This window comes from Myotis nattereri, assembly GCF_964212035.1.
Source record: "Myotis nattereri genome assembly, chromosome: 16".
Classification (NCBI taxonomy): domain Eukaryota; kingdom Metazoa; phylum Chordata; class Mammalia; order Chiroptera; family Vespertilionidae; genus Myotis; species Myotis nattereri.
Genome location: NC_138091.1, coordinates 52907677 through 52922060, shown reverse-complemented (window position 1 = coordinate 52922060; position 14384 = coordinate 52907677). Strand labels below are relative to the sequence as shown.

The 14384-nt window shown below is 57.0% G+C and overlaps 1 protein-coding gene across 4 annotated transcripts in view; it reads right to left on the bottom strand.

Moving 5' to 3' along the window:
* The window catches only part of RAB37 (RAB37, member RAS oncogene family), a gene marked incomplete at its 5' end in the record, with an annotated part of 55781 nt that overhangs the window by 3228 nt on the left and 38169 nt on the right, over nucleotides 1–14384 (bottom strand). For 3 of the 4 annotated variants that reach the window (XM_081110299.1, XM_081110300.1, XM_081110301.1), the window contains 4 exons: nucleotides 602–654; nucleotides 750–816; nucleotides 1305–1346; nucleotides 7873–7983. In XM_081110299.1, the coding sequence (XP_080966425.1) occupies nucleotides 602–654; nucleotides 750–816; nucleotides 1305–1346; nucleotides 7873–7983 (273 nt within the window). Of the gene's footprint in view, nucleotides 1–601; nucleotides 655–749; nucleotides 817–1304; nucleotides 1347–2283; nucleotides 2395–5267; nucleotides 5393–7872; nucleotides 7984–14384 lie in introns of those variants that run through there. The other variant, XM_081110298.1, reaches the window with a different exon arrangement.

Genomic DNA, 14384 nt, shown 5'->3' with positions numbered 1-14384 from the left:
TGACTAGGAATCAAACCCACGACCTTCTGGTGCACGGCATGATCCTACAACTGCCTGAGGCACACCAGCCAGGGCTCCATTCTCTATATAAGCTGTTTTATATCTCTCTGTCTTATCCCCCACGTTGCTTGTCGACCCCTTGAGGTCAGAGAGCATGGGAAACCTTTACGGGGTTACACACAGGGTCAGTGCTTATATTTGTTGAGCGATCGTCTATTTTCTTCAATAGTTTGGTGGTGAGGACAGCGCCACGCACTCTGCCCGCCTGAGTCATTTCTTGCAACTTGGACTAGATGTTCGGATAGACCTTTCTGCTTGCCCTCCCCTTGGCTCCTGGGGGTAATTGCCCAGGGTGGAGCTGGGTACTTTCTGAACTTTTGTCATGAAGCACACTCATGAATCACCATCAGGCTCAGCACTGCCTGGTCTCCATGCCCATATGCCCATCGCATACCCAGAGGCAGCGTATTACGCCTGAGTCACCGCTCAGGTATCTGCGAAGGCAGCAGCGTTCGGGGCTCCACCCCCTGCCCCAGAGCAGGAGGTAGCCCTGAACTCCGCAGCCCTGCCTTCTGCTGTGGTGGTGGACAGAGCGACCTACCCGGATGTTTTCGAAGGAAGACTTGTTGGTGATGTCATACAGCAGGAGCAAGGCTGCAGGGGGAGAGAGAGGTCACATGGGGACTGGGGCAGAAGGGCGGGTGTCCCAGGTGGGCTGGGGAAGGAGTTGGCGTGCACCTGGGACTCACCTTGGGCATCTCGGTAGTAAGCGTGGGTGACACTGCGGAACCGCTCCTGCCCGGCGGTGTCCCAGATCTAGGAAGGGACGGACACACGGTCAGAAGGAGGCAGGCGCAGGGGCGGGGGTGGGCAAGGAAACCCGTGTCGTGGTGCGAGGTGTGTGGGAAGGCGGCCTCCTTGCGCCTCTGCTTCTCACGGGCTCCTGACACCTGCCGATCCCTGCCTGCTGACAGGTCCGAGTCCTCCAGCTTCCTCGGTGCTGTGGCCCCTTCCCCAGCCCAGGGGACGAGAGCGGGAGGCAGGGGAGGAGGAGCCAGCCTAAGCTTGTCTGAAGGCACTTGAGCGCCTTTGTTAGAAGGGAGGTCGCCTGGGAACTGCTTTTTCTGCAGACATCAAAGGAACAAAAGCCGCTGTTGCTTCTTGCGGGCGCCACAGGAAATTACCCCAGGCCAGGCACGGGGCAGGCCACGCCTCCTGTGGTTCCGGGGGTGTAGAGCCAGGGCAGGACAATCCACCCCTCCTTCCCCTCCCCTCCCCTCCCTCCCACAAAGCCTGCCTCTCACCTGCAGCTTCACCCTCACACCATCCACGGTCACCACCTTGTTCTGAAAGAGAAAAGGGCACAGGGTGGCCAGAGGGCAGGGCAGCCCCGGCTCCTGCGCTCTGCTGACGTCCTACGAGGAAGGAGTGTCTTGTCCTGGTCGCTCCCCAGGACTGGAGGGGCTGTGGTGAGCCTCAGAGCTGTCCCAGCCAGATCACCCCATCAGGGCAGTGGACCCCTGTCCCCAGAGAGTCCTGCTGAGGAGCCCTCTTCTCTCTGTCTGTTCTCACTACACGAGGCTAAAGGGAGCCTGAGGACCTGCCTGGCTCTCCCCTGGCAGAGGGCTGAGAACTGGGGATCCCACCCCTCCCCCACTTCCGCCTGCCTCTCCAGGAGTGGGTCCCATCCTGCAACCAAGCTCTGAGAGGTGAGATGCCCCAGCATCCCGGGGACCTCCTCTGGCTGCTCCCCAATCCTCCTAGTGGACTGCCTTCCCCTCCATGGCAGGCGCCCCCCACCGCTGGTGGACCCCTGCCAGGGTTAGGCCCTCACTCCCCTGACCCTTTGGGGGATCAGCGCTCAGAGGCCTCGGTGTCCCGATGCAGGTTTGTCAAGAAGGACCCTGAAGGTGAGAGGAGGGACCCTGGCAGGCTGCTCTCTCCCCACCCGGCCAGCCCAGCTCCTCCACTTGGTGTGGCGGTGCCCCCGGGAGCGCCAGGAAAGCCCGGCGAGGGGGCACCGAGCAAGGGGCTGTGTCTGCCCCACTGGGAGCCGAACTTTAAGACTCAGCCTCTCAATGTTCATATCCCGCAGCGGGCAAGGAGCCAGCCCGGCCTCCGCACACGGGTCCACCTCAGTGGTCCCGTCCCTGGGGCAGCACTTGTGCCCTCCGGGCAGTGAGCCACCGTCCTGCAGCTGGGGACAGGCGAGGGCAGGGCAGTGCCCCGGGTCTGAGCCACAGCCCGGCTCGCTGCGGGAGGCAGAGCCGGCAGCCACCTCACCCTGAAGTCTATGCCGACGGTGGCTATGAAGGTCCCGGACAGGAAGGCCCCGTCTTTGAATTGGATCAGGAAACAGGTTTTCCCGACGCCCGAGTCTCCCAGAAGCATCACCTAGGAGATGGGGGCAGAGGCAGTTAATGGGGAGCTGGGGCGCATTTCTGGGCTTCCAGGGAGAGAAGACCCGGACAGAGAGGCAGAGGGCTAGGGGAGGAGGCTGACATGGGGGGAGGGGGCATCTGCTACCGTCGCTCTGCCTCTTCCCTCCACACTCTCGCCTCTCGGCTCTCCCTCTGACCTCAGTCCTCCCCAACTTCCTGGGAGCTTGTGCTGAGACCTCAGCACCATCGAGTCCCCAGATGTGTTTCCTGGCCCTGGAGAACCACCCCATCTGTCTCAGACACGTTTGCCCTGCCCCACCGGGCCCAGATCCCCTCGCACTGCGTGTTCCAGCTGTGCCTGCGTGCATGCGTGGGCAGAGAAACAGGCAATAAACGTTAAAAAAAAAAAATCAGGAAGTGTTAATACTTGGGACAGGATTCCCAGCCGAGGGAGGTATCACCACCTGAGGGGGCGGGAGCACCGCTTTTGCAAAGGCACATTCTAACCTTACTATCGTTTTGGTCACCACACTTATTTGGAAGTTTCTGATGATGTTACATGTTTTTTTTTTCTTCTTTATTTGATGTTACATGTTTATAAAAAGGTTGCATGGCCTGGCCAGTGTGGCTCAGTGGTTGAGAATCAACCCATGAACCAAGAGGTCATCGGTTTGATTACTGGTCAGGGCACATGCCCGGGCTCCAGGCTCGATCCCTGGTAAGAGACGTGCTGGAGGCAACCAGTTGATGTTTCTCTCTCATGAATATATTTTTTTCTCTCTCTCTCCTGTCCTTTCTCTTTAAAATTAAAAATTTTTTTTTTTTTTTAAAAAAAACATTGCATGAGCCAGGAAAGATTCAACTTTATACCGAGGTGGGGCGACATTTAGTCTGAAGTTCTTTCAGCAGAAACCTCCCAAGTGGGACAAATGGCCACAAATTGGGATCACTGGGTCACTGTGGGGCAGGGGGTGAGGGGCGGAGGGGTGTGTCCCGCCCCCTAATCGCTAGGCCAGTCTCTGCCCATCTTCACTGAGGAGCACAGGGGGTCAGGGAGGCGAGCCCCCTGTCCGGATGTCCCTCAATATTGGAGAACAGAGGTCTGGATCTAATGCTGGAATTTTCCCAGCTGGCCCATTAGGAGCCTAATGGGTTGGAGAAGGACTAGGCCTGTGTTATTCTTGAGGCTCTGACCTTGACAAAGGCTTTCCTGTTGAGCCTGTGGGATATGGGGATGAGCTAACTGAGCTGGAAGCTAAGGGGGCTGAGCAAAAGGTGGATGAAGGCTGGGGTCCTGGCTTGTGAAGGGCTTGCTTGTGAAGGGGGGCTTTGGGACGATTCCTGAACTGTGCATGGCTCCCACAGTGGCTAGAAGGACGGAGGGAGACTCTCTTTGAGGCCTCTCTAGAGCCTGTTAATGGCCAGGACCAATCATGTTGCATGAAGCACCCAAGACGTCAGAAGAGTGGGTGCAGGGGGGCACTGCCTGCTGCAGCCCCCACCCCTTCTAAGGCAGCCCCAGGAGCTCCTGCCAGGCTGTCCTGGACCCAGCCTCCTGGGCAGGCCTGGGGCGCCCAGGCTGGTGGAGGCCGCTTGGCCCAGGGGACAGATGGAGGGGCCGGAGCCCTCTGTCGCCACACTGCTCCTGGACTCGTAGGTCCCAGCCCCCAAGAAGGAGGGAAGGAGAGTGAGCTCCTGTGTACTTTACAGATCACAGCTGCCTTGAACAAACGCTGCCAGCCACCCACCACTAAACACAAACAACTGCCCAGCCTTGCCACCTCCTAAGCAAACAGCTCATTGGCTTGTCCGGCCAGGAGGTCAGGCGGTCCCCCCAGCCTGGGGGTGGCTCCCCCCAGCTTCCCTCCCACCGAAGGCCCAGCGGCCCACTTCCTGCCAAGAGCCCACACAGGACGCCTATCTCAACGGCTCTGGGCGGGTGACTTGCGGAGTGGCTTCCCCTGAAACAAGGGGGGCGGAGGCCCCAGCTTCTGGCTAGAGTGAGCCCCGCGTGTGGGGAGGAAACCAAGGCACAGAAGAGCAGGTCTCTTTCAAGGCCCTGCATCCTGAGACGGGGGCCGACCTGCCCACCTAACGGCGAGCCTGGGAGAAGGCTGGGAGCGCCCAGCTCCCTTCGCACCTCTTTCAGGGTCCCTGGTACCCGGCTGCCCCCAGGGCCTGGAAGGAGGGCACACAGACCAGCGTCCATTGCCACCCTTGCCTGCTTCTGTACGGGTCACCCGTGGAGGGACTGCGCCCAGAGAGCGGACTTCCTCTCCCCAGGTGGGGGGACCTGTGAGCAATCACTGAGATCCTTCTCAGGTTCCCAAACCCCCAGGTGGGCCTGCGTTCCGGAGGAAGGAGCGGCAGCAGTGGGAAGGGAAGAGGCAGAACCTGGGGGCGGCTGGAGTTTTGGGCCTAAGGAACCCATGTCAAGTCTCAGCTGAGAGTTTAGCTGGGAGAAGGGCATTAACCCCGTTGCTCGCCGCCAGGGGCTGGCTTCTCTGGGTGTCCAGGCATCCAGCTTCCTAGCACCCAGGGTGGGTGCCTGCGTCCAGGAGCGTTAACCCTCAGCGAGAAGCCTGGAGGTCCCCGGGGACTCACATTAGCCGGGAGTGGCAGAAGAAAGTTGGGTTGGGGAGTCACTTCCCAGCTTCCTGTCCCTGGCCTGGCAGAGCCAGCTCAGGTACCAGAAGTTGGGATGAGCCTAGCGGCCATGTCCCTCTACTCGGGGACACCGGGTGCCTGGCTGGGGGGAAGGACTGACGCAGCCAGAAAGGCGCAGGGTCCCTGGAGCCCCAGGGTCTCAGGTTAAAGGGCGCGGGGAGGGGTGGCCCTCGGCACCCGCACAGGCGTCCCCCAGCGCTGGACGCAGTGGCCACCCACCTTGCGCGCGAGATCGTAGCTCGGGCTGCAGGGCGGCGAGAGCTCGGGGGCCTCGCCATCCTCGGTGGCAGCGGCGCCAGGCGTGCCCGTCATGTTCCTGGACCAGAGGTGAGCCGGCCCCGCTGCGCGCGACGGACGGAGCAGGAACGGCTCCGCCTTAGCCCCGCCCACTCCCCTACCCGGCCCCGCCCACTGCTACCGGCCCCGCCCCTGCCGGGACCCCGCCAGGCTCCTCCCTCTGCCCCGCCAACCCGCACGCCCGCCAGCGCCGCGCCCGGGGGGCAGCGGGACCCCGACGCAACACTGACCGGCTTCTGGCTCTGAGGCGGGGCCAAATCCACCCCGAGGACCGGTTTCCCAAAGTCGCCAGCCGTCGGGGTTAAGTTCCCACGGGTGGCGGTGCCTGTGCGCCCGGCCTGGCACGGAAGGTCTGGCATCACTGGGACCCGCGCACCGGCGCCGGGGTTTCCGCTGTCGCTGCGCAGCGCGGCCAGCAGGCGGCGCCCGAGCCTCGCCAGCTGGCGGCCCACAGGTGCCCCGGGTGTGGGGTCCGGGAGAGGCTGGGCCGCCCCTGACCTTCGCGGTGCTGCGTTCCAGCCCAGGCAGCCTCACTGTTACTACGCAGCCCAGCCCGAACTCGTGTGAATATAATTTTAGTTACCGACCGATATGCACCTTGCAGCCCATGGGCCCTGGTTGGTTGGTGCTGGAACTTTGACCCTTTAGCGCAGACCGCCTCTCATTTCTCCCTGACCTGCGGGGCTGCGTCCAGAATGTCCCATCACGGGCCCTCCCCGCCTCCGGGCTCTCCCCGCCTCTGAGCTCTCCCCGCCCTGCAGTCCGAGCTGCGATCCCACGCGCAAGGTGGGCTGGGCACTCCTGTGCGGGTTCTGAGGGCCACCCCTCCCCGCGCCCTTTGCCCTGAGACCCTGGGACTCCCAGGACGCAGTGCCCTTGTGGCTGCGTCTAAGTTGGCGCTCCTGAAGGCAGGGCTGGCCTTCCCACGCGTGGCCCTCCGCCTTTGGCAGTTAGTAGGCCCTAATCGTTTGGTATCAGATGAATTCATGAAGTTGTGAAGCATCTTGAGCAGAGTCTCCGGGACATCCCGTGAAGGTCCAGCCCAGGAGAGAGGGAGAGCCCGGCCTGTCCTGTCTCAGGCAGTGCCAGGCTCTCAATTGAACCACATACTTCCTTCCTTCTCACAGGTCAGGGGCAAAACTTTGAGGTCCCACCCCGTGCATCTGCGGAGCGTGAATGAGAGTTTGTGCACCCGTAGCCACACCCATGTCCAGCCCACACTCTGCCCTCTGAGTCTGACCGGTGGGAAGAGGGCGGGGAGTGGAGTGTGACTCTGAGGGCACCGTGGGCCCTGTGCTGAGGGGGCAGGCGGGGCATGCGCCCAGGGTGGGGGACGCCCAGCACCAGCCAGCCTGGTTCGCGTCGTGGAAGGCCTCAGGTGCCGTCAGCACAGCCTCGCCCTCCTGGGGCTCAGCCCTGCACCCCGGAGCCCAGCGGCTCCCAGTGGCCGGGGAGCTGGGGGCACTGGTGTGTCAGGTTGGATTCTGGGCTCTGCACCGAGGCTGAGCTCACATTTCAGCCTCACTCGGAAGCCCTGTCCGTGGTGGGCCCTGGCCTTCCTCCCTGTGACCCGGGCAAGCTCAGTGTCTGGGGTTTCCCCTATCTCTTTCCACGAGCGGGACTCTGCCGCGTCTCAGCCGAGTGGCCTCGCAGGCCTGTGCTCTGTTGGCCCCAGAGGCTGGCCTCCCAGACACCCACGCCGCCCGAGAAATGCCATGTGCTCCTCCTCAGGACGCTGGAGACCCCAAAGAAGGCCCTGCAGCTCCTGAGAATAGTCCACGCCCAGAGCCAAGTCCCCTCAGAGGCCTTCCCGGGAGCAGGGGTTACCGAGCAGCCGCAGTCCTGGTGAGAGTGGACAGAGGGTGAGGGGTGGAGGGAGGCCTTCCTGGCCCACGAGGGGCTATGGGTTGGGACCACTTCTCTAATCTGAGCTGCCCCCGTGCTGTGTCCAGGGAGAGACCAAGAACTAAAAAAAGAACTTTAACCTTTGCCCTCCCAGTGCCCTAGGACCACAAAGCCAGGATTGGACTGTTTTTGTCATTTTAAGCCACACCCTTGCCTCCCCAGGTTCTTATTGCCTTGGAGGTGGACATGGGCAATCTGTATCAACACATGTCCTTGTTTTCCAGCTTCCGGTTGTGTGCAGTCAATGGGGAGCCCCATAGGATATGGGGGGAGCAGGAGGAGGGCAGTGTGGGGGGAGGGTTACTGGGCTTTGCTGCGTTCCTCCACTGATGGTCACAGCTCCTGCCCGCCAGCCCCCTGCACACAGCCCTCTTGGTCCCTGGGTCTGTGATGGTTCCCTCCTCTCACCTCTCTTAGGCTGGGGAGTGGGGTGGGGGATGGAAGCCCTATAAGGACCCCAAAACACTGCACCATCCCTCCTGGTTTCCCAGCACCCTGCCTACACTTTGGTCAATAGTATGTTTATTAAACCTCCTAGAAAGATCCAACGCGAGTGACCACCTGCTTCCTGCTGGGACCCTGACAGAGCCCACCTGGGGCCCCGGAGGCGGGGAGCACTTACTGTGAATCCGATGCCCACAGTGGCCGAGAAGGAGCCGGGGATGAACTTGCCCTGGTCGAACTGGACCAGCAGAGATGTCTTCCCCACGCCACTGTCGCCCACCAGGATGGTCTGAAGGGAGCAACGGAGAGGCGGAGCTGCAGTTTACTGTGGGCTCCTTGTAAACACACATACACATGTGTGCACACACACACAAACCCACACACAGACACACACACAGACACATCCACACAGATGTACACATAGACAGAGGGCATGCCCATACACACAACATGTACAGAGACACACTCATACACAGATGCACATTCGCTGAAGGAGGCAGGAAAGCATAGAGGAAATCTTGTTTCACCCCAAGTTAAGACACATCTGAGGTGACCATGAGAAGGTGCCTCTCAGGCGCCTAACCTCAGGGGCATAACTGCCCGCCCCCCCCCCGGCTCTGCAATCCACCATTGGTGTGTGGAGGCCACTTCAGACGGGCAATCCCAGCCAAAGGCGGAGCGTGGCAGGGACTCGGAGGCGGGGCTTGTTTCTGGGGATACAGGACCCCCTCATGGCTGCTTTCGGCTGGGGGATCTCCTCATGGTTTTACAGAACCTTCCAGAGACTGCCTGGTGGCCTCTGTCCTTCACTTGGGGTCAGACCATGGTCTGCAGGCTCTCCCTGCCTCTCCTGGTTTCTACCTGGTGTTTCCCCTGAAACAGTCCCTGCACAGCGAGTTCCCTTTCCACACCTGCTTCCTGGGACCTGGACTAGCACTACGGCCCTCAGTGTGGGGAAGTCCCAAACAGGAGTGACAGGAAAGATCAGCACGCCAGGCTACATGCCTTGGGAGGAAAGAGTTTGCACTTGGCCCTGGCACAGGCCGTGGAGAGAACATTTCAAAGAGAAGCAGAGTTTGGGAAAAGAGGGGAAGGACACATTGTACTGGGAGGAAGAAGTGGAGAGAATTAGCGTGGAAGTTCAGGTGCTGAATAATTAATACTAATAGTACAAGAATAAACTCTGGTCCTCGCCAGTCTGGCTCAGTGGATGGACCGTTGGCCTGCGGACCGAAGGGTCCCGGGTTCGATTTTGGTCCGGAGCATGTACCTCAGTTGCAGGCTCCTCCCCAGCCCAGGCTCTGTGCAGGAGGCAACCAATGGATGTTTCTCTCACATCAGTGTTTCTCTCTGTCTTTCTCTCTCTGTTCCAGTCTCTCTAAAAATCAGTAGAAAAATGTCCTCAGGTGAGAATTAAAAAAAAGAAAAAGAATAAACTCTATGTTTTATGTACTCAAAACTGTAAACCTACTTTTGCCCCACTCTGTACACACACCCAAGGGCTGGTACCCAGTATTCTTTCAGTGAGTGAATGAAGGGATGAATACTGTAAATAAGTGGATAAATGCCTTACTTTCAAAATGGACAAGAGTTACTTTGCAAGGCAAACATCCAGGGGAAGAATAACAATGCAGTAAAAATAGTTCATTCATTTATTCATTTTCCATCAGTTATTTATTGAGTATCTACTATGTGCCCAATGTGGTTTTAGCCACTCGGGACACAGCCCTATAATACAGAGTGGGAGATATGCAACTAACTGGGCTCCGTCACCTATGGACAGATTGGGTTCTGATAGCAGATTAGCTGTAGTTTGCAAGTCTACCCTGACCAAGAGGGGTGTGGGCTTGTAGTCGCTGTATGCATTTCCACCAAGACAAATACATTGACAGTATTTGTTTATAGGTCATCTTTCCCCAAAGCTGACAACAAAAATCTATTGAGCAATGAGTGACATGAACTCATGTAACACATCAGCGACTCTGCTTGATTTCTGAAATAATGCATTTCTGCAGGAAGAGATAAAAGATGTTAAAGTGATTATCTTGGGGTGGTGAGATTAGAGGCAATTAAATCTCTTTCTCTCTTTCTCTCTCTTTACCTTATCTGTGTTTTCACAATTGTTTTTTTAAATCTCTCAATTTGTTTATGTGATGTATCATGTTTATTGATTTGCGGATATTGTACCATCCTTGCATCCCCGGGATAAATCCTACTTGGTCATGGTGTATGATCTTCCTGATGTAATGTTGGATCTAATTTGTTAGAATTTGTCAAGGATTTTGGCATCTGTGTTCGTGAGGGATATTGGCCTGTAATTCTCTTTCTTTGTGTTGTCTTTATCTGGTTTTGGAATTAGGTTAATGCTGGCTTCATAGAATGAGTTTGGAAGTGTTCCTCTTGAATTTTTTGGAATAGTCTGAGGAGGATAGGTTTTAGTTCTTCTTTGAATGTTTGGTAAAACTCCCCTGTGAAGCTGTCTGGCCCTGGGCTTTTGTTTGCTGGAAGCTTTTTGATGACTGCTTCAATTTCCTCCATAGTTACCGGCCTATTGAGATTTTTAGATTCTTCCTGATTGAGTTTTGGGAGGTTGTATTTTTCTAGGAATATGTCCACTTCCTCCTCTAGGTTGCCTAGTTTGTTGGAATGGAGTTGTTCATAGTGTGTTTCACAATTTATTTTCCTAACATGAACATATATTGCTTTTGTAATTTAGACCAACTTCTTGTTTTGAATCACATGCCACAGATGGTTCTAGCGGTCCAAGTGATACCACAGCGAGGGTTTTTTTCTTTTCAGTGTAAAATTTTTGTATTTAGAATTAGGCAATGGACTCAGGTTAGATGATCCCAATTTTGTTGGCAACATCTAAAGCATCATCGTCAGGAGCCAGTCGAACATATGCCTTCTTCTCGCCATCAGGCCTGATCAGGGCGTTGACCTTGGCCACATCAATGTCGTAGAGCTTCTCACAGCCTGTTTGAGCTGGTGCTTGTGGCCTTGACATCCACAAGGAACACAGTGTCTTGTTCTCTTCTCTCTTCTCCATGGCTGACTCGGTGGTCGGGGAATTTGATGGTGGCACAGGGGGTAAGCTTGTTTCCCCTGGGGGCACTCTTCTGAGGATATTCAGGCGGCCTTCGGAGCCTCAGTGTTTTTGGCCGTCGGAAGGTGGGTGACGTGGGGGGTCTTCTTTTTTGTGTGACTGAGGATGCCTTTCAGCGCTGCTTTCTTTGCCTTCAAAGCCTATGCTTTGGCTTTGGCTTTGGGAGGGGCAGGGGCTTCCTTCTTAGTGTTATGCCCAGATTTCAAGATCCCCAATCGACCAACTTATCTTTCGGCGCCATCTTCGTAAAAAACTCGCTAGTTATTAATAACAGGAAAGGAGCAACGGGAAGGCCAGACATTATACGCCTGTCATTTGGGCAGCTTCACCAGGAAGCTGCCACTTTGCACTCTCCAGGGAACCACCAGCTCATTCCCTGCAGAACCACTGGGGGGAGGGGTCCAACAAAGGGAAAATAGATGCATGAGCAGCGAAGTTGGGGTGACTAGGGAAGGTACTTGCCTGTCAATCAAGCCTGGGGAACCATGATTGGCCAGAATGGGTGGAGCCAAGGCAAGCCCAGGGAAATTGGGGAACACATAATCCCCTAAACAAAGGAGTTGGCTGGTGTGACTGTTGGCCATGTTGCTCTAAGCTTCCTTGCATCCGCCTGTGGGGCCCACGACCACGCGGACCCCACATGCAATGGACTGATGGGTGCAGGGGGAGCACGAGCTGAGCCTGCCTGACTCTGAGTCGCACGGCACGTACACGGCAAGGAAACGCTGGACACCAGCCCGATGGAAGCCACAGCCACACTTCTTCCTTGTGGGACAAAGGGGAACTCTGGGAGTTAATTCCGTGCGAATAAAAGCCATTCGTTCTCCCATACGAGTCTCAGAAAATGCTTTTTCTCGGGAAATTGCAAAAAGTCCACTCCCACGAGCAATGGGGGAGGGGGAGACGAGGACCTCTCCCCGCCGGTGACACTGGTCTGTTCCCTTCGGAACCACATCCGAGAAAGAGGTGCGGGCGGGGGTCATCCTTGAGGAGCTGCGAGGGGACGTCGAAGGGGCAGAGAGCAGCTGGGTGGACCGAGCCAGGGGCAGCTAAAGGGGTACAGAGTGGGGGGTGATGCAGCTGCTGAAGGGCGGGTCTAGGTTTTGCAGGATCTGCTCTAAATGTTCTGTTGCCACAAGAAGGCTGAGGTGAATGGTCCCAAACACAGTGGCACAGAGTGAGTCTGTGAGGGGGCGGTTTGATCTGGGAGGCGCTTCTGGGCTCAGGCGGGCTCCCTTGGGCGTTGAGGGTTGATCGGCTGTTGGCTGGGGCAGCTTGGCTCTGCTCCACGTGTGTCTCCATCCACCCAATGCTGGCCCGTGCGTTGTCACGGCAGAGGCAGAGGTGAATGAGAGCAAGAGGGAGTGCAGGAGGCCTCCGCAGGCTGAGTCTGGAACTGGTGCACCGTTACTTCTGCTGGGTTTTCTTGGGAAAGTAGGGCACAGATCTGGTCCAGACTCAAGGATGGGGTGGGGGTGAGGGTGGGGGTAGACCCTCCCCTTCAGTGAGAACAACGGTGGAGTAAAGAGCAGAGGGTGGGACCATCTATCACAGGCCTGAAGCTTATACAGTGTTGAGGCCGGTTTTTAGGAAAGGGGACCTACGTCATGAACACAGCACTGGATGCAGGGCTTTGAAAGGAGCCTGATCAAGTGAGGGGTGCTGACGGTTAAGCTCCATCAGTCTCAGGGCACACCTGCCTCTTCCTCACTTTCACAGAGAAGTGAGAAGCTTGAAGGCCCACGGAGCAGAGCTGAGAGGGGGAGCCACTGTCAGGCACACCCATGCAGCCGTGCACGCACACATACACGAGGGTGCTTCAGTGCAGGAGGACTCTCACTGGCCTGTTCCATCCCCTCTTTTGTGGGAACCTGTGAGCCTGGGGAGGTAACTGAGGACACAGGACCCCAGCAGAGCCCGCCTCTCCTGGAGTCCCCAGAGGCACTTAGAGGAGCAGTCTGGCCGTCACTCAGAAACAACCAGATAACAACTCGCGGCTCTGGACTCCAAGGGCAGCCTCCTCGGTTCGGAGGGGGCCGGGTGGGCCCAGGATCAGGGCCGGGCCACAGGCAGAACCCTGAGCAGGTCAGAGGCTGTTCACTCCCTGTTCCCACGCCCAAGAAAGGCCAGGAAAGATTCTGCTCTCTTGGTTTCTGACCCGATTGGATAGTTGATCTTGTGAAGTGAAAGGCCGGTTCTGGCCACTTCCTGGAAAAGCCCTGGCTCATCAGCTGCTGTGTTTCTCTGTGCAAAGAACCCCCCTGCTCTCCTATTCACTCCTGATTCGGTAGGAAGACCCGAGGTTTCCCCTCGGGACTCAGTGGCTCCAAAAGATGTCACAGGGTGTGTGTGACACATGGCCAAAGTGGCTCCAGGAGCGAAATATGAGAAAGGCTGACCTCTGAGCCCCACCCTGAGGGCTTGCTGGGATCGCAGTTGGGAGGGAAATGGGGGGATGGGCACCAAGTTGTAGGAAAAAGGGAGCAAGACCTGCAGAACCGGTTGCTTTTCTCTCCCAACATCAGCAAAATAGGTTTTATAAGGGATGGGGGGAGGGAGGAGGGAGGGAGAATAGCCAAGCATAATGAACTAGTTTCTTTTTTTAAAAATTATTGATCGATTGCGAGAGCAAGAGAGAGAGAGAGAGAGAGAGAGAGAGAGAGAGAGAGAGAGAGAGAAGAAACATCGATTTGTTATTTCATTTATGTATGCATTCCCTGGTTGCCTATTGTATATGCCCTGACTGGGATCAAACCTGCAATCCAGGAGTATCAGAACTACACTCCAACCAACTGAGCCACCCGGCCAGGGCACAATGAACCAGTTTCTCCATTAAGGAGCCCTTGGCATTACTGACAAGTTTATGGAAGATTCAGGCTGGGGTTGATATCCATGGGCTCTTACCTGGAGGGCTGGGGCACAGCAGTGAGTTTCCGGTATGTCCTCAGGACAGAGTCTCCTCTTGCCCCTTGCTTCTTACTGAGCTACCAGGTGCCCTGTCTTTGAGCCCCTTTCTTTGCAGGCTGGGCTTTGATACCCCTCGGCCTGATCTTCATGCCAGTCTCTGGTCCAGAATCTCTCCCTGACTTTCTGACTTTGGCCCCAAGTCCTCCTTCACCCGGTTGAACTCCTGACCTTCTGGGCTCCTGAGAATCTGGCTACACCTGAAATTCCAGGTTTAGGATATCGTGTCCAATGCTGGGCTCTCTGTTGGAGCTGGGTTCCCGCCTCCAGTCCAGAGGGTTGAGTAAGAGCCGGCCTGACCTGGTGGGTCTGTGTCTGCGATTTCTAGGAGACGGAGCAGCACTGCGAGTTCTCGTTCAGTTCTATTCACCAGTGGGAAGTGAGTCTGTAGGTTGCTCTCACTGACTGGCTCGACCCAGGGGGACCCGTGCGAGGCTGAAAATGTACCTGTTGATGGTCTTCCCTCCCTTCTTCTTGTATCCAGGTGAGTGGGGGCTGGGTCTGAACTGGTGGGAAAAGCTTATGGGCAGGAGGAGGTGGCAGCAGGAGGAGGTGGCTGCCAGGGGGAGGAGGGGCCCAGAAGGTGTCCTGCAAGAAGTGGACCCCATTTCTAAGTAGTT